The 23156-nt window shown below is 44.1% G+C and overlaps 1 protein-coding gene across 1 annotated transcript in view; it reads right to left on the bottom strand.

Annotated features, from left to right (window-relative positions):
• Positions 1–23156, bottom strand: part of syne1a (spectrin repeat containing, nuclear envelope 1a) — a 210663-nt gene that overhangs the window by 64467 nt on the left and 123040 nt on the right. Inside the window, exons 70-90 of the mRNA XM_053675608.1 lie at positions 21989–22315; positions 21148–21300; positions 20681–20848; positions 19250–19426; positions 15958–16104; positions 15733–15858; positions 15356–15532; positions 14024–14289; positions 11730–13887; positions 11291–11628; positions 10997–11141; positions 10708–10920; positions 6236–7266; positions 5856–6021; positions 5279–5434; positions 4726–4878; positions 3622–3804; positions 3390–3527; positions 2885–3070; positions 897–1019; positions 610–792 (exon numbers count right to left, since the gene is read on the bottom strand). Coding sequence (XP_053531583.1) covers positions 610–792; positions 897–1019; positions 2885–3070; positions 3390–3527; positions 3622–3804; positions 4726–4878; positions 5279–5434; positions 5856–6021; positions 6236–7266; positions 10708–10920; positions 10997–11141; positions 11291–11628; positions 11730–13887; positions 14024–14289; positions 15356–15532; positions 15733–15858; positions 15958–16104; positions 19250–19426; positions 20681–20848; positions 21148–21300; positions 21989–22315 — 6714 coding nt within the window. The remainder of the gene's footprint in view (positions 1–609; positions 793–896; positions 1020–2884; positions 3071–3389; positions 3528–3621; positions 3805–4725; positions 4879–5278; positions 5435–5855; positions 6022–6235; positions 7267–10707; positions 10921–10996; positions 11142–11290; positions 11629–11729; positions 13888–14023; positions 14290–15355; positions 15533–15732; positions 15859–15957; positions 16105–19249; positions 19427–20680; positions 20849–21147; positions 21301–21988; positions 22316–23156) is intronic.

The following is a 23156-nucleotide window of genomic DNA, read 5'->3' as shown; positions in this document are numbered from 1 at the left end:
TGCGGTGAAAACTCCCGCACGATGTTAATTAAGGTGTGTACGTGTCTGTAACGCACGTCGATAACGCGACTAAAACAGGAACACTCCACACGTCTTAATTCGAGTTGTGTTTACTCCGAGTACGACTTAGTAGTCGGATTAAAGTCGTCAATAATCGCTGTACATGCGAGTTTCTTAATCAGAGTCTCGTCTTGATCGGGTTAATATGGGATTATCGTCGTCCATGTAAACGTACCGACTGACAGTCGTGTCAGGTGATCACCTTTGCGCTGATATTGAGCACCATTCTGTTCACGCAAAACGCCTGCGGAGGGAGAGTGAGTGAGTACGTCAAGGATCCGCAGAAACGAACGCGAAATCAAGCAAACTCCGTGGATAAAGACCCGGTCTGCTACCGATAAACATTCCATTTTAACCTCCAATCCAATCACGCGGCTGTACGAGCTGTATTTATAGATAATTCTCTCCTTCGACTCAGGAGATATAATCCAAATGTAGTCCATTTCATTCCCGGGTTGTAAACACTACAGAATGAAGAAATGTTCAGGGTGAGGGGTGTGAATACTTATGCGTGTCATTGTATATCACTTTGGCTGTGTGTGTGTGTACCTGCAGTATATTGCACTGCTGTATGGTGGTGTGTTGGAGATGGCTGCTGTCCTGCTGTAGACTCTGCGCGGTGACACACAGGGGTAAGGTCACCACGGCGTCCTCGGGCAGCTGCAGAGCGCTCATGCACTTCTGTACGGCCTGGACCTGCACCTTAAAGCCCTCCATTTCTGTCAGCAGGTGCTGCACGACAAACGCACAACGTCACACCAGGATCTCGCAAAAGCAACAATCGAACACAATCGTTGTTCCTGACTCAGTCTCACACAACGCTCCGAGACCCTCACCTGTCTCTGGAGCAGCTGCTCTCTGAGGCTGAGGCGCGCCAGCTCCGGGGACGTCAGCGTCTCCTGAACTCTCTCTATAGACCGGTGGAGGCTCTTCACCTCGCTCTCCAGCCTGCTCAGATCCTGGAACGAGCGAGCACGTAGTATCGTTTTCACACGCGAGAGAGTCGCTTTCTCGCTCAGGTACTAAAAAGACCTGGATTGTGTCCCCCCCCAAAAAAAACTCTTTCTGAATCCCTCTTTAATTTCTGCATCGTCTCAGAAATACGTTAACGTCCACCGTCTTTAACGACGCACCGATGTTTAAATGCAGGGAGCTCGAGAAAGCTTCTAGAGCAAAGTCTTGGTGGAGGTAGCGTCATGGCTCGGGCTCGCGTGGCCGCTTCTGGAACATGTTCGCTAATCTTTATTACTCGTGAATGAGTTCAGAAGTTCGCAGGAGCATTCCGTGTGCCGATTTACAGAGAGACGCACCGGAGCTATTGTGTGCGATGGACATGTGCGATGTTTTTGTTTTTTTCCCCGTGTTTACTCACCGCACTGTGTTTGAGCATGCTTGTTATAGGTGTAATAGTTCTAAACAGTTTTGATGTTTTTAGATTTTGACATCCCGGCACAGCACTCGTTTTTTAACCTGCGCTTACTTTACGGAGAATTTTTTTATTATGGTAAAGTTCAAATTTTTTAAAAATTCATTAAGTAACAAATACAAGAGTTTTCTTAGGACGTGTTGGACATGAACTCGAATTATATAGACGTGACAGCTCTTCAAAAACCTCAAAAAGCCCGTGGGTCAGGTTTTAAAATGTTTAATTTACAGTAAAAAAAAAAAAAAAAAGTGCGCTTTAAAAAAAAAAAAAAATTGCTCTTTCAGGTCACGTCATTGACCCACATCTCCAAAAGGAAATTGCTCCTTTTAGACGTGCGTAAGTAGGACATTTATCCTGCAGGTGTCTTGAGAATAATTTTCCAGATGATGATGATGAGGATGTTACAGCGCAGGAGTAAGACGGAGACGTGCCATATGTACGAGGGGGAAAATAACCTAGCTCCTGTTATCCTGTGTATTATATATATATATATATATGTATATATATATATATATATATATATATATATATATATATATATATATATATATATATAAAGTAAACATAGTCGTGCCCTCACCTGCCTCTTTTCCTTCTCAAAAAAAAAAATGTTTCAGAGCACAGACTGTCAGATAAATCTTTTAAATTTGTTCTAATGCTCTGCAGAACGTTACATAAAGTGAGATCGAGGCTAAGAAGAAAACGTTGAGCTGTAAATATGTACAGTATAAACATCACCACTAGAGGGCAGGATTTTATCATAAATAAATGAACCCCAACCTAACATCAGAAACACCAAGGAGAGCTCATAGGGCTCGGATCTCGGCTTATTGCTATGGCACGCGCGCTCTCTCTCAATATCTCTCTCTCTCTCACTCTATCTCTCTCTCTCTGTATCTCTCTCACTCTATATATCTCTCTCTCTCACTCTATATATCTCTCTCACTGTGTATCTCTCTCTCTCTCTCACTCTATATATATCTCTCACTCACTCTGTATCTCTCTCTCACTCTGTATCTCTCTCTCACTCTGTATCTCTCTCACTCTGTATCTCTCTCTCTCTATATCGCTCTCTCTCTCTGTATCTCTCTCTCACTCTGTATCTCTCTCTCACTCTGTATCTCCCTCTCTCTCTTTAGCCATGTAAGGTATTTTTATCCATTTCATTCTTCCTTAAAGGTGCCAATAATTCCGGAGCAGACTTCATGATGCTCACGATGAAATAACATCCATAAAAAAAAAATCTAAGACATAACAATAATGCACCATTTTATATGCTGATTTTAAACGTCTGTATCACAAATAAATTCACTCTGTGTGTGTGTGCGTGAGTGTGTGCGTGTGTGTGTGTGTGTGTGTGAGTGAGTGTGTGTGGGTGTACACAGTGTGCAGTGTCACCTTCGCAGCGTCCTGTAGATTCAGCAGGCGTGTTTTGGCGCGTTGCTGCAGCTCCTCGGCGTGATGGCTCAGCTCTGCCACCTGCTGGTGAAGTGCGTCAGTGTGCACCACCTCTCCCAACAGCCCCACTCTCTCCATCAGCGCCTCCATCTCGCCCTGCAGCCTCCGCCACTCCCGCAGCAGCGCCTGCACCACCGACACAAACAAGTGCATTATTTTTATTCATACGCCAACGTTTTCGGGCATAGGAGAGAGGAAGAGACGTGAGGGAAAAACGATTTCCCAACGATATGATGATAAAACATCGAGATCCTGAGAAATGATGCCACGATGCTCTTTTCTGAGATACTGTTCTTAATTTTTATCGTTTTAATACAGCACTACTGTTTTGCCAGCAGTTTATTATCTAAATTATATATCGTGATAGATTATAAACATCAACGATGCTTATGCGACCGTGCTGTTGAATTCTCGATTCTATTCTGATTGGTCAGAACCTTCATACCTGGTGTGTTCTGATTTGCTCCTGCATCATGGAGGCGGGGCTCCACACGATGTCGGAGGAAACTAGAGTCTCGGCTTTTTCCGTCCAGTTCAGTATGAGACTCAGTCTCTCGTTAAACTCCTCAAAGTGCTGCTCGGCCTGGAACGAGAAGCAGGAGGGGATTGATCAGGAATCTCGTGGCTGAAATGCAGCAAAAAAGGGTTGTCGTGGTGACACGTCTCACCGTATTTACCTTCTTAATCCGTGTGTTCCTTCCCTCAGCGAGTCTGCTGGTCTGAGAGTGGAGCTCGGCGAGTTTGCTCAGCGTGGCGCCCAGCTGTCGAGCCAGGAGCGGGTTCTGCTCACCGAACTCCTGCACGGCCACGTCCAACTCAGAGAGAGCATGAGAGCAGTCCTCCAGCTCCTCACGCAGAGTCTGGACGGAAATAAACACCAAGAAATGATTTTCATCCTTAATAACTGCTGTCTAACAGGGGTTTACCGTTTAGTTCAGAGTCAAATGGGAGTTGATTCAGCTTTCTCACTGTGCGCAAGCAGTGGAATCGTTTTAAAAATCCAGTGTTTAGTTCAGAATTGAATCAGAGTCGAATCACTTTCTCACTGTAGTCGAGTCCACATAAAACAAACTCAGTTGATTCAGAGTCGAATCACTTTCTCACTGTATTCGAGTTCACATAAAACAAACTCAGTTGATTCAGAGTTGAATAACTTTCTTATTTTAATCGAGTTCACATAAAACAAACTCAGTTGATTCAGAGTCGAATCGCTTTCTCACTGTAATCGAGTTCACTTGTAAGCGAACTCAGTTGATTCAGAGTCGAATCGCTTTCTCACTGTAATCGAGTTCACTTGTAAGCGAACTCAGTTGATTCAGAGTCGAATCGCTTTCTCACTGTAATCGAGTTCACTTGTAAGCGAACTCAGTTGATTCAGAGTCGAATCGCTTTCTCACTGTAATCGAGTTCACTTGTAAGCGAACTCAGTTGATTCAGAGTCGAATCGCTTTCTCACTGCGATCGAGTTCACCTGAAATCGAACAAAACAAAAAAGGTTCATTTGATTCATTTCCTGCAGTCGAGTCGATTCGGAGTTGAACCTCTTTCTCACTGTGATCGAGTTCACATGGAAAGGAACATTTGCTCGAATCGAATCGACAGCAGGAAGTGAATCAAATGAACCTTTTATGTTTTGTCATCTTTAGACAGACAGACAGAGATAGATAGATAGATAGATGATAGATAGATAGATAGATAGATAGATAGATAGATAGATATAAAAATGCACCTTCTCCAAGAGATAAAGTGAAAGGAAGTGTGTGTAAGAGTCAGCGCAGTACCTTCGTCTCCACTTTGGCCTCTTCTACATCCACGCTCTTCTGCTTCAGTTTCACAGAGATGGCGCAGACTTTCTCTGAGATGTCCTTCAGTCTGGCAGTAAAGTCTTCTTTAACATCTCTGCTGTGCTGCACTTCTCTCTCTCGGATCTGCACCTGGAATTGTGCACGGAAGTTGGGAAAGAACCAAAAGAGTGCCTTGTTTTTAGCTAGATAATGATGTTAAAATATTAAACTCAGTAAAAACAAAGGAAACACCGGATCATCCTTCACTTCTTTTCTGGTGTCTCGGGAAAAAACGCAGCTAGCTAAATTATTTTCATTTTAATCGCAAGGTTTAAATTAGGGTGTGTTTCATTTAAATTAGATATGCAAGATGAGGTGTGGCCTATGCATATGATGTGAATAAGGAAGCAGTGGGTGGAGCTTGTGTCCAAGCTCAAATCCATGCTCATGAATCAGACTCGGACGTATTCAACGTTGATGAATTAGACTCACGGCTAATCTGTAACCACACAGAAGTACCACAAAACCGAAACAAGGGGTAAGAGTGTACCTGGTCCTCTGCCGAGCCCAGTGCCAGTGTGACCTGTGCCAGCTGGGTGCTGATCTCAGAGGGAACAGTGGCATGGAGGTCTTTGTATTTCATCTGCTGGCGATCCGCGATCTTCTCCAGAGCTTGCCGCTGAGACTGAACACCGCCGTGAGCCGTCTAGCACGCGCAAGAGACCACAGACACGCACCAGACATTCATCACAGCTCTCGGGAGTGGAAATGCATCAACACCCTTTGTTTCAGTACGGTGTGTGTGTACATGGCTTTTTTTTGGTCCTTGTAGATACCGACACTGACGGCAAAGTGGGTAAACTCACAGAACATTTTATTTCGCGTTGTTTACGTTTAAACGGCAGCCATGACGATCAAACATGTCGCTACTAGACACGTTCTACATAACGTTAGCGAGCTTAATCTAATAAAAATGAAATGCATTAGTAGCCACATTAGTGACCGTCGATTGAGTCGGGTTATTGATCGCCAAGAACAACATACTGGGTAAGAGCTGCCAGGCGTTTCTCTCACATAGCTGGTGTTTGCTGCTAGCGATGAACTCCTTGGGTTTAATTCCACTTTACCTCTAGGTCAGAGAGCAGGGTGTCCAGGTCAGCTGTAGGGCTGAGTAACAGGCCCTGTGTGTCCTGGATCCAGCCTTTAACGAGTCCCAGCTCCCTCTCCACCTCCTCTCGCTCCAGCAGCTCCACCTGCACCTGCTGCCGGCTCACGCACACTTTCTGTAGCAGGCTGGATTCGGGAGAGAAATAAGAGAGCTGTGATGCAGATATGTCGTGCGATCAAACACTTCAGGACGTGCAGGTGTAATCAACTTCACGTACGTATTGTTGTCCTGTAGCAGTATGACACAGAGGGTTTTATTTCTTATGCTTAGCGCACGTGATTTAAATAGATACAGAAGCGGAAACACTGTGCATCCGATACAGGACATTTTTATCAGTACCTCTCGTATTTCTCCTGCATTGCCTGAATCTCCTGCAGACAGAAAGCATCTTCACTGCTGGGTTTATTGGCCTGCTTGGTGGGTGTGGCCAGATGTTTGATAGGTGTGGTTGTTTGGCATTTGGGTGTGGCTGGCTGTGTGCTAGGTGAGTCTAAGTGGCTGCTGGGCGTAGTTGGCTGCGTGCTGGGCGGAGCTGTTTGATTGCTAGGCGTGTCTAAATGGTTGTTGGGTGTGGCATGCTGTGTAGTGGGTGTGGTTGATTGTGTACTGGGTGTGGCTGGCTGTGTAGTGGGTATGGTTGACTGTGTAGTAGGCGTGGTCGATTGTGTACTAGGTGTGGATGGCTGTATAGTGGGTATGGTTGACTGTGTAGTAGGTGTGGTTGATTGTGTACCGGGCGTGGCTGTTTGATTGCTAGGCGTGTCCAAGTGATTGTCGGGCATGGCTGGCTGTGTAATGGGTGTGGTTGATTGTGTAGTGGGCGTGGTTAGCTGTGTGCTGGGCGTGGCTGTTTGATTGCTAGGTGTGTCCAAGTGGTCGTTGGGCATGGCTGGCTGTGTAGTGGGCGTGGTTGATTGTGTAGTGGGTGTGGTTAGCTGTATGCTGGGAGTGGCTGTTTGATTGCTAGGTGTGTCCAAGTGGTTGTTGGGCATGGCTGGCTGTGTAGTGGGTGCGGTTGATTGGTTGCTGGTTGAGGTTAGTGGCTTGCTTGGCGTGGTTTGCTGCTTGATGGGCGTGGTCTGTTGCCTGACGGGCGTGGCCGACAGCTTTCCAAGCCTGGTTGTTTGGTTGCTGATACAGCTGGTCTGGTCGCTGGGTGTCTTTAGTCCTGCAGTATCAGAGTGGAGGAGCAGGTGGAGGGCGTGGTGTCTGAGGAGTGTCAGGGCGCTGTTCTCTCTCTCCACCTCTCGGCTAAAGGAGTCGTGATACTCTAACAGGTTGTGTAGGGCCACGGTGCTGGCTGCTTTCTCCACCACGCTGTCAGGAACTCGGCTGTGCAGGTCCTCCGACACGGACCTCATCTTCTCCAGCTGCAGGTAACGACAGGGGGCACAAACTTAGCAGAGTGGTAGCATAGGTAGCTTTTTTCCCCCAAAATTTCGATGATAACCAGTGAGACTAGAAACTAAACTTCTTAATTCATCTTAATGTAGCTACACAATGTTAAAAGGAGTACTAATCTCAACCCTTCCTTGTCACTGAGGTGGTAGGATTATCTTTTTTGTACGTAAAAAAGTAGATATAGAGAGAAATACAGCTTGTTTAGTAAAAGATTTTTGTACATTAATGGTACAAAATGAGTACATTTGAGGGGACCACTCCATTGACAAGCAATGGTACAGCTTAGTACCCCTATTGTATTGTACAGTAGGTTGGCTGAAGCCACTTTTCTCTTTCAACATAAGGGAGCTCTTTCTTGTGGAACCACTGTTTAAGGATATTTGTTCTAGACTAATCTGTAGTTTAACAGCTAGGAACTTTTTTAAAGTATTTTTTCGATCGTACTGTAACATTGAGCAGTAAATCGATGTGGCTTTAAATGAGGTCTGGATTAAATGGTAAAAGTCCTGGAACAGCTCACATGGAATTGCTCCAAGTGTCAACCGTTCACTCAACACATGCTTTCAGGTAATATTTTCCATTAAACAGCAATCTCATCTCATTCGAAACTGAACAGTGAAAAAACAGACAAAAAAAAAAAAAAATACTCTTGGCAGCCTCCAAATAGTTCAAATAAACGTTCATGGTTTCAGTTGGCTCTCAGACACACTTTTGGCAAAGTAAAAAAAAAAAAGTATTAAACCAGCATTTAGGATAGAAAAACAATATATTCGATTAGTATTCTATTAGTATATACAGTGGGAATCAAAATTATTCAACCCCCATTCAACAGTCGAGCATGGTGGTGGCTCGGTGATGCTCTGCGGATGCTCTACATCCTCCGGCACTGGAGACCTGCAGCGTGTGGAAGGCGAGATGGATTCATTGAAGTATCAGGAAATCCTAGGAGAAAACATCACGCCGTCTGTGAGGAAGATGAAGCTTGGGCGTCATCGGACCTTCCAACAGGACAATGATCCCAAACATACCTCAAATTCCACCAAGGCTTGGTCGTCCTGGAAGATTCTACAGGGTCATCACAGTCACCTCTGGTGGGATTAGAAGGCGGCGGCTGCAGCACGCAAACCCAAGAATATCACTGAACTGGAGGCCGTTGCTCATGAGGAACGGAAGAAGATTCCTCAGGAACGCTGCCAGAAGATCTGCATCTCGTTTACAGCAGGTCAGAACAGCGAAAGGAGCTCTGATGAGTACTAAAGACGCTCGCCATGAAGGGGGTGAATCATTTTGAGACTGGAGAAATCATTATAAGTTGCATTTTCAGTCGAATTTGGGGAAACCACTTGAAGCATTCGTTGCGTTTTGCTTTTGTTTGATTTGTTTTGACAATAAACCTGATTTGAAATGGGGGTTGAATCATTTTGATTGCATCTGTATATAGTTAATAATGCATCGTGGGTGCACAGGGACGTCTCGTCTCTAAGGCATGAAGCACGATTTTCTCTGTATAACAACAGCGCACCAATTACCGTTAATGAGAAAGAAGCTTTGGCACATGGCATTCTGCTCCCCTCTCTGCGTGACATAAGGCCATGCAACAGCAATGAGTCATCAAAAAACTGATGTCATAGCCACTGAAGTGGACAAGAGGAAAAAGGAAGAATCTAGCACTCCAGCGCTAGCACAAAAGACGTGCAGTGAAACTGACGAAGTAAATCAATGAATCCATTTGTATGCACACAAATGCAAAATGGTGAGGTATATGAAGATGCAGCTTACTCTATGCTGTACACACACACACACACGCGCTGGAATCCACATTTCTTGCCTAACTACATCACTTCCTAAGAAACCAGCTAAGATTTATGAGCACTGTGGTAGACTGGCAATTTCCACCCTAAACCATGAATAGTATACTGGAATATTACCAAACATTGCATCATTTCCAAAACACCGACCATGACAGCAAGAAGACGGGCAGGAAAGCTGACTGAACCTCTGTACCACCGTAGAAAAGGATTAACAACACTGCTGTTTCATAACTCGCATTATTTAAAAATATTTAAATAACGTCTAGACCACTGGCTTTAAACATAGGCACAGGCCTCGAAGCTCCGAAACAATCAGGGAGAGCAAATGCAAGCAGAAGATGCAGACAGATAGTTCTTTCTTTGTTGAGAGTTGTGATACGACGTAACACAAACGCAAGAGACGATATTAAAAATGAAAAATATATACAGAGTAGATGACACCATGGCAGATGTCGAAATGAATACTGCATGAATAGTCCAGATGTAATTATGACATTAATCACTGGAAATTTGATTTCATTTAACAATAATGTCTCCATATTATAGATGGATGGATGGATGAATAGATAGATAGATGTACTTTATTGATCCCTGAAGGGAAATTTGGGAAATCTGGAGAAATTTGAGCAAATTTCATTAGTAGGCATTGTATAAAATAGCACTTGATCCAGCACATCCTATTATTTAGCATATATGCAAAAATATATCATGCTCCGATGAAATACTTGTTACTCGTGCGCACAACTTTCTCTCGTTACCTCCCTCTCCCTCTCTCCTTCTGTCGAGCCAACACATGATCTTATGGAGATGCCAGTGATCCTGACCCTTTCTGCTCTCATCCATCCTGATGCCCTACCTCTGGATGGAGCTCTCATCAACTGGAGATCGCTGAGGATGGTACCGCTTGAAGTACCATGGAAATGGTTTTGGACCTCAATTCAACATGGACATATCACAGGGGTTTCTGGGACTACGGTTGCTGCGATGGCCTTGGGGCTGCAATTACCACATGCAGTTTTACACTCAGGTCTCCTTTAGTGAACAGTGGACTAGTTCAACAAACAGACTTCATATTAAACCATAATGAACTTTCTTTTACTTTCACACTATCCGTCGTTCCCCAGATGAGCACATGTTCCCTTCTGAGTCCGGTTCCTCTCAAGGTTTCTTCCTCGTATCATCTCAGGGAGTTTTTCCCTCACCACCGTCTCCACCGCCTCGCTCAATAGAGATAAATTCACACGCTTAAAATCTCCATCCTGTGTTTATATGTTTCTGCAAAGCTGCTTCGAGACGATGTCCGTTGTTAAAAGCGCTATACAAATCAAACTGAATTGAACTGAATTGAATTAGTGAAGACCGAAACTGCTCACGTTGGTATTCAGACCTCTGACATTACCCCGGATACGTAATCTGAATTATTACATCACTGAGTTATTGTGCACAGCTCTCTCTCTCAGCAATGCTCGTATGAATCGATCTTATAAAGCACTAAATATTCTAGTTATAAACTGTTGTGTGAGAATTTATACAGAATTTATTAAGTTGCTCCATTTTTTTTTTTAGCATTCAGTGATACTATGAGCATTGCTATCTTACCTTCTCGATGAAGCGTCTCCAGTCATGCACTGTGTCCTTAAGAGCCTTCTCCTGTGCTTTAGCTACACTGGTTAACTGAGACCATCGCTGGGAAAGTGCACAGACTGAACGTGAAACTGCAGCACTGGACACAGACTTCAGATCAAACTGCTCCGACTGTTCTTTCAGGTTCGTCAGTTTATCCTGACAAGCCTCCAGTTGGAACACCACATCCTATAAAGACAAGAGTACACATTAAACTCTAATACATTGCACTAATAAACAATTCTGGAAGGCAAACCAAGCAGACCTGGTGAAAACGAAGTTTGTCCTCAGCCTCTTGGAGAGAGCTCGATTTTGCCGTGCTGAACCCAGCCAATCTTCTCTCAAATTCACTAAGGTCACTTATAAGTCCTTCTCTATCTTTCTTAAATGACGTCCACTGAGTTGAACATCTAGAAAAAAAACACCATCAATACAATATTTAAATTTGAACTATCGGCTAGGCATGAGCCACGAAAGGCCACTACTTGACATGTTAGATAAATGCTCACCAATTTGACCAAAAAAGCAGATAAAAGATACAAATGCAGCCGAGTATTACCCGTTTAAAGTTTCTTGGTGACATCTCAGCTGCTCCATGAGCTCAGTACTCCTTTGACAAATGGTCTTATAGCCTTCTTTGTGTTTCATAATGACATCAGAATCAACAAAGTCCACCATTTTAGGGAGAATGTCCTCGATATCCTGAATCGCCTTCTTTATAGTCGGTTCTTGGGTCAAAACTTGTTTAAGTTCCTTGAGGCTCTCTGTAAGGTCTTCCAATTCTAGTTTCTGGTTCTTCTGCTTTAGGACCGCATCGGCGTCTTCAAACCACTGGCAAGTAGATTTCAAGGCACTTTGGTGCAATTGTAGCAAGGATAGTGCTGACTGCAAGACCACCTGTGGGAAAGCAGTATATCATTGTGTGAACAGATGAAACATTTAGGAATGCCAGAAATCTAAGATATGAAATATACATATTTAAATATACACATGCTTGCCTGTTTGGTTGAGAGGGATTCCTGAACCTCGCTCTCCAAGTCTGCAATATCCTTCAAACAGGTCTCCATGTCACTGGGGAATGGCTGTTCGGCAGTCTTGTACCTTTGCCTCTCATTTTGGCTTAAAACTTTCAGCAACTGGAGCCTAGATTTCATTTCTCTCTGAAGTGCATCTGCTGATCTGATCTCATCCTGGACACCACAAACATCTATTTCCTGAAGAGTAAACAAACCTCTGAGATCTTCTCTAACCATCTTGAGCCACACCAAGTTTTCTTTGATCTCAGTCTGGAAGCTAGGCTCAGCCCCAACACACGACTTAGCACAATGTTCGCATTCTTCTATGCATTTGAAAATGTTTGATTTCAAGGCCTGAAGCTGCGTCTCCTTCATGGAAACCTGAGTCTTAAGGGTATCATGGTTGAACTCCACTATCTTCCCGGTCAGACCTTCAGAATAAGAAGTAATCTCGTCTAGCTCTTTGGCCAGTTTGTGCAGTTTGGATAATCTCTCCATGGCATCTAACTGCTTCTCAGAATTAAGTTTGTCCACATGCTCCTTGACTGCATCGATGCCACTATCCATTTTTGCGATTGTGGCCCTGTAGTCATTTAGTACATTCAAAGTACGGTTGAGTTGGTTAACCTTTTCCTTTGTTGCTTGACAAAGTCTGCTATAAAGACTTGCTAGCTGGTCAATGACCTCACGTGTATATGGTTGTCCTGCGCAGTGGAAGTCCTGAGTTTTACTCTTCAGCTCATTCATTGCCTGTAAAAGGTTTGAAAGGCGTTTCTGGATCTCTTCATAGTCACCATGTAACCTTTCCCCATCATCAAGATTTCTACTAGTTGATTGTTTCTCTAAGGCATCACACTGCTCCTGAAGTTCCTCCAAAGCTTTACGTGTCACTTCAACGAGGGACTCCAATTCCCTGCGTTCCAGAATCACTCGTTGGATCCTGTCTCGCTTTTCTTTGGTCGACAAAAGAATGGCATTGTATTGTTGCGGAAGGCCGTTAAGTTTCTCATCCAGGTAGCAGTGATCCACCTCATTTAAGGTGGGAAGAATTTCCTGTCCTGCCCTCTGGACAATAAGTAATAGGTTCTCGTATGCTGAGGTATGATCCAAAATCTGCTGGTATTTAGCTAACTGGTTCTGCAGCTCCACATCATTCCTGTTGAGGTCTATTACAGGGAATGTGGCTGCTTCTGCATGTCTCAACCACTCGCAGATTCTATCCAGGTCTACTTTGAAGTACTTTCGAATAACCAGGGCTCTCTCCAGGTGCTGCAAATGATGTGTGCACCTCTGAAGGGAAGCTTCAAAAGTGCCCTGAAGCTCCTCAAGCCTTTGAAGGGTCTCCACCTTCTCGTCCTCTGTTGTATCCTTTACCAGTTCCCTTCCTTGTGTCCAAAGCGAGGTCAGTTCCACTTGATACGCCCTCAGGCTGCTACATATGTTCTTGCAAATCGACACCTGTTTGGAGAGCTCATCTGGCAAGAGTGCCACATGCTCATCTGCTAGAACCCTTTGTTCTTGCTGTTTGATCCATCCAGCAGCCCTGTCCAAGGCCTGGAGGAACTGTGTCCGCTCTGTGAATACTTTACTAAGGCTTTTGCGGTGGTGAGCTGCCTTCGAGCCAAGAGATTCTACCTCTGCTTGAACGTCCTGCACCAAGGTCTGCAGTCTCCTTTTCTCATTTAATCCCAGATGAGAATAAAGGCCATCAGCCTCAGACACAGATTGATTAATGAACTGCTGCTTAGCCTCTAGCTCTGCACAAAAGCTCAAGTGGTCAAATAAAAAGCTCTGAGCAAGGTCCGGAGGGGGGCTGGTTTTCAGCACGTCAGAAAGAGATGGTCGCTGCACCTCAGCCCACTCTTGGGTTTCACGTAACTGGTCCTCTAAATGATTCAATTCTTCAAGGGTTTGAACGGTATCCTGTATCTTCTGTTCAACCTGCATTTCCATTTGGGTCCAGCGTTGTTCCAGGTAACCTACCTGCTCCTTGACAAGGTCCTTGTCCTCGAGACTAAGGCGTGACAGGATTGCATTCTTGTTATCCCTCAAGTCTTCTAATACACACCTCTGGTCCTGTAGATCGATGGAGAGCTTCTTCAAGGCGTCTAAACACCCTGCAGTGCTCTCCATATCCCCCCTAAAAATGAATTCATTAACACTTAATCAAGTTTTGCTAGTTTGGAAAGATTCAGATGACAATCGAAATCAATCAGCAGAACTCATGCACTGGTAAATCAATTCAATCTTAACTGTGAAGAAGGTCAGATACATGCCTGAACAGATAATCCCATTCCTTGGACAACTGCTCAAACAGCTCTTCTGCCATGCTGAAGCACTCTTGATAATCCCCACTCCTCTGAAGATCCTCCTCTCTTTGCTCCAACAGCTCTGCAGCCTGCTTTGCAAGCTCTAACCAAGATCTGCGCAGACGACCTATTTCTACCAGCTCAGGTGAATCCTGGGATGGCACCAGCCTACCAACGCTCTCTCTCAGGCTGGTAAGATCAGCCTGCCTGGCTTGTATCTCCTGGATGAAGTCCTTCATGGTGGAAAATAGAGGACATTATTAGCACACAAGGGTTCCCCCCTGCCCCCTCCTTATGTATAATGGGAATAATGACTTGATGTCATAGTGGGGGGTTTCAGGATATTGGAGTTTTCATCTCTCTTTTTGTTGACAGCTCACAATATGACCAGAGGCATAATATCCTCCATTTTCACACACAATGACCATACCGGCCTGGAGACTGCAATTATGGACATGGACAAATCAATTCACACATCCGTAATTACAGCCAGGCATGGAGTCTGGAGGGTGGTCTTTATTAATATATGAAGCTGCCTGCCATGATGGTAGTCACAAAAGCCATTAGATCTTCCAGGAACACAATAAAACCACCAAAGAATAAACAGGAACCTTCATACAGGGGTATTTACGTAGTTCCTTGTGCTCAATCTGAATCATGTGTTGTGGGCTTGGGGGTCTCCAAATTGCTATAGAACTCAGAAGGGACTATGGTTTTTGGAGGATGACGTAGGGATGGGGGTGGAGAAGATTTCAGATGACATCAAATAATCTTATTTTTAAAGAATTTTCCAACCCGTACAGACCAGAGAGATTTTATTTCAAGGAAGGTTTTATTATAAATATTTTGCCTTACAGTCTTATAGGGAGCAGCAATATTTTTAAAGGGCTTTTAAGGAGCATTGATGGATTTCTGCCAAATTATAAGAGACAGTACAGGTACAGATTGATATCTCCAGGCATAATTTTGTGGGGGAAAAAAGTAATGAGTAGTTCAGGGTTTCACTATTGATGTTATTATTATTATTATTATTATTGGCTTGTATTGCTCTATCTAGACTTGAAGCTGATCAGGAAGCACACATAAGCCACATTTTCCAAAAGTGTGCCAATTTTGAGTCAATGCACAAAAACAATTATACAGAAAATACAAACGTAGACAGTGTAACACTGTTTCTTGTGATGAGAAATTAGAATTAGTTATAGGTGACTCTATGCGTTTCCTGTCGAACTGTAATGCACGTTTTATGATGCATTACGATTATGAATGCTAATTCACAACGTCCATGTGAACTCCTACCTGAGCCTGGTCCAGCTGATTCTGAGAGACCATTGGCTCGAGATCTGCTGGTCTTCTCAGCATGTTCTGCAGAAAGTGTTCAGCTTCTCGGAGACGAGACTCCAGATCGGAACGCAGGCTCTCGATTTCCCTCCAGCTGTCTGCCAGTTCTTGGGATTCGAGCATCCTTTCCTCAACCTAGATTTAAGAAAATTGGTGTAAAGATGTTTCAAAGCCAGATGTTTGATTGTCCAATACATGTTCACACCAACACTTACGCACCACCCAAATCGCTCTGCGTTAGTCACCGGTGGGCGTTTCTATCTTAGGTTACTCCTGGTTGCCATGCTATCCCAGGAAGCGCCTGCAGGGTTAAGAGAGAGTGCGAGGTAAATTACCTGGATTTTGACTTGCTGGATATCCGCGGCGGTCTCCTGCACTTTCTCATCCGACAGGTCACAGGTGGAGCAGATCAGCTGCAGGTACGTACTGGCCTGCTCCTGAAGAGCTCGCTCCTGCTTCAGCTGAAGGTCCAGTCCCACCAACATGACGTTAGTTATACACCACTTTCATTAGATGTGTGCTGGAAAGAAAATATCAAACTGAGTCTGTGAAGTGTGTACCTGGATCAGCGCCTCCTCCAGGTAGCGTGGTGTTTGCGCAGGTGGCTGCAGTTCCTCCTGTATGTTGTATAGCCAGGTCTGACACTGCTGAAGTGTGTCTCGCAGGCTAACATGCCTCTGCAGCTCCCTGTCCAGACTCTGATACACCTGCACAAATTCCCAAAAAACAACCTCGTTTACCATCATCATCATCATCATCGCCGTCGTCTTCACGGTGCTGGGGGACGCACGCATCTGAATATGATTCGTCAACATCCGTCTCTTTCTTTTGTTTTGAATGAGGTTTTTGAGTTTCCATGTGGTGATGGATGTCAGGGATTTTACACGTAAGCAACCACGCATTTTTATTCCAGGGAAACATGAAAGAATCTGAAGTAAGGGTTGGGCGATATGTTTTGTGCGTGCTGAGATGCTTTTCTGCTCAGCACGTTTGTAAAGAGTGATTATAGCTGGAGCTATCGATTATCGGCAAAAACATCGATAGTGTTCCCGGGTTGCGTCCTTGCGGGAGCGTCTGAGAAGTGTCTGCTGTCATTCTACAGTACGAGAGCGGCCTCTAGAGGCGAGATAAAAACTATCGCTGACCAATTTTGTCGTGTTATTTGAAGTGTTTTTTGGTTCATTTTGGACGTCTCTATTTTTATTCCTTATTTGGAGCGTTATTTTTGGTTCAGTATGGACGTAGATCATTTATTTACTTTAATATTTTTCACTAGTTGATATATATTAATATTTACACATTTATTTCATTTTAAAAAGTAATCAGTACTCGGAACATTTTCACGGTACAGTCGATACTGTTTACTCTTGTGTTATGTTTTCATTCAGTATCAATTATTTAGACTATCGGGTGATTAATCGGTTATCTGCAGGTACTGCCCGACGTAGTTATCGGTAACAGTAAAATCCAGTTTCGGTCGACCTCTAATTGTGCTGCGTCCACTTGACTGGCTGATTGGAGAACTGCATGAATGAGCGGGTGTACAGACGTTCATATTTAAGTGGACGGTGAATGTATTTAACTATAGAGTCGCTGGGATACTGAAAGCAGTAAAAATAAATAAAGAAAGAAAGAAAGAAAGAAAGAACTGCATCTGCACTCACTGAAATTATGATTATTGGGGTGCCAATAATTTGTCTTGAAAGAAATGTATTTTTTATAAAAATCATACAAGGTAAGCAGTTTCTGCCCTTTGTCTGAGCGTTAGATTGGAATAATTGTGCATATTGTATACAATCCTTTTAAACAGGCTTTATTGTGAGTGAGCGTTTAGCAAAACGACATAAACAGAGCCGAGAGTGATAAACTGGGTCAGGGCCATGTTGATGAGCGTGAGAGAAAAGCCGGTGCTGATTGACATTCCTGATTGTAAAGCCTCAGTGGGAGGGTAAAGCAGCGACAGCAGTGACGCTGGCGGTTTGGCACACGCCGAGCGTTGGCAGTTTACTCAGTCTGCCTCTGAATGGCCAGACTGCAAGGTGGTGGGATTTACGGTCAGGCAGACGGGCGAGGCAGAAGCTGGAGGGAGATTACGTTAGGTTGGGGGTATTAGCGAGATAAAGAAGGCTGTGGAACGTGTGAGGTATTAATGCACTGTGCGCCGTGTGTTCGGAGCCGGACTGGGTGGCAGAGCGTCGCGTTAACCTGGCACATTAAATATGCATACGGTTGGAGGTCTTAGAGGAAATCAGGTGGCCTCTTTTCCAGAAATAGGACAGGATTTGAGAAGCCTCTGCTGGAGAGCCAGTGCTTATTTAGTTTAGGGACGAAAAAAAAAAAACGTGAGAACCGGCAATACCGTTCCAATATTGTCGCGGGCAGAAAAACAAAAGTAGTCGACAGAATAAAAGGAATGTTTCTACTGTTCCTTGGTTTCAGTCTGGCATCCTCTGTTATGTTCTTTACAGCTATTTTGTGTTTTACTTTATCCCTCACCCCCCCTTTATTCTCATCTATTCATTCTGATTCAATGATTTGATTTCAAATGTTAAATCGCGGAGAAATTGAAGACAGCGCGGTCAGCTAGAACGGCGGAGGAAATTCAAACGGAATGCGATCCGTCAGTGAAGCGTACCACCATATGTCATATTTCACCGGGGATACAAGAGGACGCTCTCGCCCTGCTTTAAAAGAAAATCGCGGCCCTTGTAAAACTGCCGTTCTCCTGCTTCATCGAACGTCGTTTCACAATATCTCGGCCATCGATATTTGAACATGACTAATTTGAACTGATTTATACGCCACGCTATCATTAACTCATCTAATTAAAAAAAACCAAAAAAAAAAACCTCATACACAAAGATAGGATTGCGCAATATCAGCTCGAGTGAGGAGCACTATCGTCAGACAGTTTGATCTAATCACAATATTTACAGTTTTGTGCTGTAAATATACTTTAAAAAAAAACCCAATCGATCGATGGGATCTCATCCGAGATCTCGTCTATAATAAACACAACCCTGTTAATTAATGAATTAATAGTATCATCCCTTTAAAGTGCACAGTTATGTTTTTTCAACATGTTGTCAATCTGAGACACGGTTTATATGGAGGAGTGAATTCTTCTGGATGAAATCAGAAAGTGTAGCGGATGAGCGCTCGGTCAGCTTATCCTTCAAAGCAGACTTGCGTATGGAATAACGACTACACTGACGTCGCTGTATTAATTTCACAAATCAGAATAGGGAATTGAAGCGTGATGCAAATAAAAATAAAAAACACAGACAAATGAATGAATGAAACACTCCCATCCAAGTGTCTCGCGGCTTCGTCACGTTGTGCACACGTAAAAATGAATGCGAGGTGATGGGTGAAGTGCTGAATAGCGACAGTGGAAGCCATTTTGTTAAATTAAACCAAACGTGCGGTGATTAAAGTAATAATGACAGCTATATAATCAAATATACTAGACTCCTAATTAGCACAGGACGATGTTCCGTCCCTGATTGTTTTTGATTTGAAAGGGGAGTGCTTGTGCTTAAAGGTGTTGCTGTAGAGGCGATTGAAAACCCCATCTCGGAGGCGTGAAGTACGGTACACGCAGGTGATTTTAATAACCCGGACGAAGAGCTCAGAAACTCGACTTGAGCAGGTGCGTAACCCGACCCTGAATACGAGGAACTTTCCCCGTGTCCATTTTGATCAAGTCACCGAATCTGAATACGTGACTCAGGAAAGCTTGGGATCTGAGGGAACTGTGTGTACGTGGACAGTGTGATGTCGAAACACGGTGTCTAAGTGAGATCTGATGGCGTGTTGGCGAGGCGCAAGGCCGCTGGCAGGGACACTCACGCGCTGTGCCGTGCTGCAGATGGCCGAGTAGCTGTCTCGTGCTCCCTGCAGGTGGCTCTGGATCTGCTGGCGAAGACGAGCCTGGAGGCGCTCAGTGCAGCCAGACGTCAGCTCGTCTCCTCTCTCCTTCAGCCCCGCCAGACGCTCCTCAAAGCCTGCAATCTCCTCCATGATGGCCTGGGAATTACCAGTACACATCAGCACGTGCGCGCACACACGCGTCCACATGGCCCGTTTACTCAGAGATTCAGAAGACACAGAAAACACCTTGCACTGCTCTCGAGCAGTATTAATCACGCACATGTTTAACGCGACACGATTCCTGACGGGAACTGAGAATCTCGCTTAGAAAAATGGCTCCTTGTTTGGAGCTCTGCTAGCTTGCAAGATATAGCGCTGGGCTGCGATCAGTGCTGAAATACGAGTCCAATTTATGCTTTATAAAGTCCCCTGAGCATTTCAACCCTGCTTATGGAACGATACAAGAGCCGTGCAGTATATTCATCCAGACTCCTGAACAGCTCGGAGCGACTGCACCCCAAACCGAAAAGAAACACGTGCTCGACACTGAACAGACTAATCCGATTAGAGGAATATCTGAAGAACAAGAACCTGAGAGAAATTTTCCACTGTTTCTCGAGACCTCGTGATAATTCCACACTGGCGATGACGTGGCTGCGGCGCTAAAGTTTAACGTCATCACGCGTTTTACCGCGTCAGACTGCGATTGGTTCGTGAGATCGGACGAATTTGCATCCCTAGTTGCTTGTTACCGTTTGTCTGTGTAACCTTTGACATTGTTAAAACAGTCATGACGATAAAGCACAGAAAGCGAGACAGACATATAAACAAAGAGGCAGACAGACAGGCAGAAAGACAAACAGAGAGAGAGAGCGAGAGAGAGAGCGTGGCACACAGACAGAAAGGGAAGCCGACAGACACACAGAAAGACAAACAAAGAGACAGACACCGAGATATACAGACAGAAAGACTTAAAGGGACATGACACAGATACAGACAAACAGACAGACAGAAACAGATGGACCGATAACAGCCAGACAAAGAGACAGACACACAGATAGACAGAAAGAGAGATAGAGAGAAACACAGACAGATAGCAGACAAAGAGACAGACAGACAGACATGTCCCAATACACCACGTCAAACCTGATGAGACTGTAGACTGTAATACAACACACTGGTGTTAATCATTCTAAAGATTATTAACACACTCATGGGGCAGACTTCAGCTGTACAGCGCCCCCTACTGTACAAAAAAACTATAGTGACTTCCTCAAGTGAGTTTGTGTGGTCCGGCAAAACAATTACACCTTTATACAGACCTTACATAAACCATCTTTCACTGTGTGTGTGTGTGTGTGTGTGTGTGTTTGCGTTCATCTTAGCATCTGTATGACTATAACTGATCACCTTGTGTCTGGCCAGCTGTTGCGTTGCTGCCTCCAGCCCACCGCCCGGAGTGGGGTCAGGGGTCACCATCCGGCTGGACATCTGCAGCAGCCACCGTTCCACTTCCTGGAGTTCGGTGTGATACTCTTCCTGTTTCTTTACATGAGCCTCCAGCTTCTGCACCTGGGTCTGAAGAAACGGTGACATGTACGTCTGAAAGCGTTAAATTTACCTTATATATACACAGTGTGTATATATATATATATATATATATATATATATATATATATATATATATGGTAAGTTGTTTTATATTTGATTTATTTTTTTTACCTTCTCTTCAAAATACCCACTGTTTTCCAAGCTGTCACTGTTGCCATAGCAACTTATTTTTTTTTTATTTTATTTTATTTTTTAAACCCCAGATATAAGGATATATAACGAATGACGTGCTGTTTTTCCTCCGTCTGTGTGTGAGCTTGCCTCACCCTAGCGGTGTTACACAGCTCCCGATAGTCGCTCTGCAGTCTGTCCATGTTCTCCGTGATGGAGGGAGAGTGGAGGAGAGACAGCAGGATCTTCCCTTTCTCCATCATGGCACCCAGAGCCGAGTCCCGGGACAGCAGAGACTGCTCCATCACCTGGCACGTTAATCACGTTACTCACGCTAATCACGCTAATCGCCACACACTCAAGGTCATAGTTATAACGAATCACATACACACACTTCATAACCCTTTTCGCTCTATAGCTATCGGTATGAACTGTCAGCATGATAAGAGTTTTTCAATACACGTATATGATATATTACATAAGTAGCGTTCGTAACGCATGATAACACCACGACTGAAGAAACCGAGCGTCTGGATGTCTGGATTTTTCTTTTTCGTCAACAATTTTTAAAAAGGGCATATGTAGCAGAGGGCAACTGACCTATGAATACATTCCTAGCATGTTATAATGCGTTCATAAGGCGTTATACACCCTGTCAGGTTTTATGTATGTAAAGGAATTACAGTTTAGAGTCTATAATGTAGCATGTTCGCATGAGCACTCCAGCTAAATTTTTCATAAAGAATTATAATAACGTGTATAAAGGCTTATGAACGCATTATAACATGCTCACGGAGAGGTTTTTTTATCTTTAACAAATGATTAACAGAAGAGGGATTATCAGGATTTCTACAATACCTTACCGGTGCTAACCCTAATAATAATAATAATAATAATAATTATTATTATTATTATTATAACTATGAAGGCATTATAACATGTTGTGAATGTATCCATAAACCATTATACAAATAACTTTTATTTATTTTTTTTTACCTTGTACTTTGCCAGCTGGGCTTTTCTCTGGTAGAGCTCCGCTTTGGGTTCTGCAGACGAGCCGAGCAGCGCTCGGGTCTCTCTCAGCCACTGCAGCTGGGTCTTATAACGCTCCTGAAACTCTTTATAAAGCACGGTGCTCTTCTCCGTGGCGCCGTGCTCGGCTCGTAACCCCAGGCCGAGCTCTTCTAGCCGGGATCGGCTCTCCTGGACCTCCCTCTCCATCTTACACGCTCCGCCGTCGTCCAGGAAGGAGACGGCCTGCTCCGCTTTCTCGCAGAGGGTCTTAAACAGGGCGTGGCCTTCGTCCACATCGCGCTGTAGAGACTGAAAGAAGCGTGCGCGAGTACGGATCATGCTCGTAGATAAAACACTCCAGCGGCGCTGACGGGTCAGAAGGTGTGGATTCGTGTTCGGACGGTAGGAGTAGCGCAGGTGCAAATCCCACGTTTATATCGAAGCGCACCTTTTAATACGTTTCTATAGCAACAGCTCAAATGCATGCATAACGTGCCCCGTCATGGGTCAGTTTTTTTTTTTGTTTGTTTTTTTATAAGTAAGAACATGTTTATTTAACATTTATGGAAGGAGTCTCCAGTGTCAGCGCCTTGTAAGTCAGGGGGCTTTCGGGTTTCTCGGTAACATGACGAGTAACGCAAGTTTATTTTGTCTTAAGGAAAAGAGAGGAAAGGAAAACTGTTTACAGGTGCAGTAACGCTACTGAGAACAGGAACGTGCTTCGTGGACCTTCCATGACATTATATGTAGCTATAAATGGATAAAAACTCAGGACAGGTCGCTCTTTAATAAATAAAAACGGGTCGTTTTTGAGAAGCGCATTATTGACATCTACACCAGCATCTATAAAGGCGTATTTCGCAGATTTAAGTAAGGAATAAAACCCTTAGGGACGTGCGGTTATTGGAAAATAATCAGCGACAGGTGTGATGGTGTGATCGGCAGCGCTACTTATTATTTATTTTCCGATAACCGCATGCGTCGAAGTGTGCTATTCCTCTTATACTGGAGCAACTTGTAGACGATCACAACGTTGTTGTTGTTTTTTTTTTTAATTAAAGAATGACGTCCCACTTTTTATGCGCTTGTAGTTAATGTTGTTTACTGTCCACGGAACAAGTCACTTCCTGACCTCTAAATGTTCAAACAT

This window comes from Ictalurus punctatus, chromosome 25 (assembly GCF_001660625.3).
Source record: "Ictalurus punctatus breed USDA103 chromosome 25, Coco_2.0, whole genome shotgun sequence".
Lineage (NCBI taxonomy): Eukaryota > Metazoa > Chordata > Actinopteri > Siluriformes > Ictaluridae > Ictalurus > Ictalurus punctatus.
This window is presented reverse-complemented; position numbering and strand designations above follow the sequence as displayed.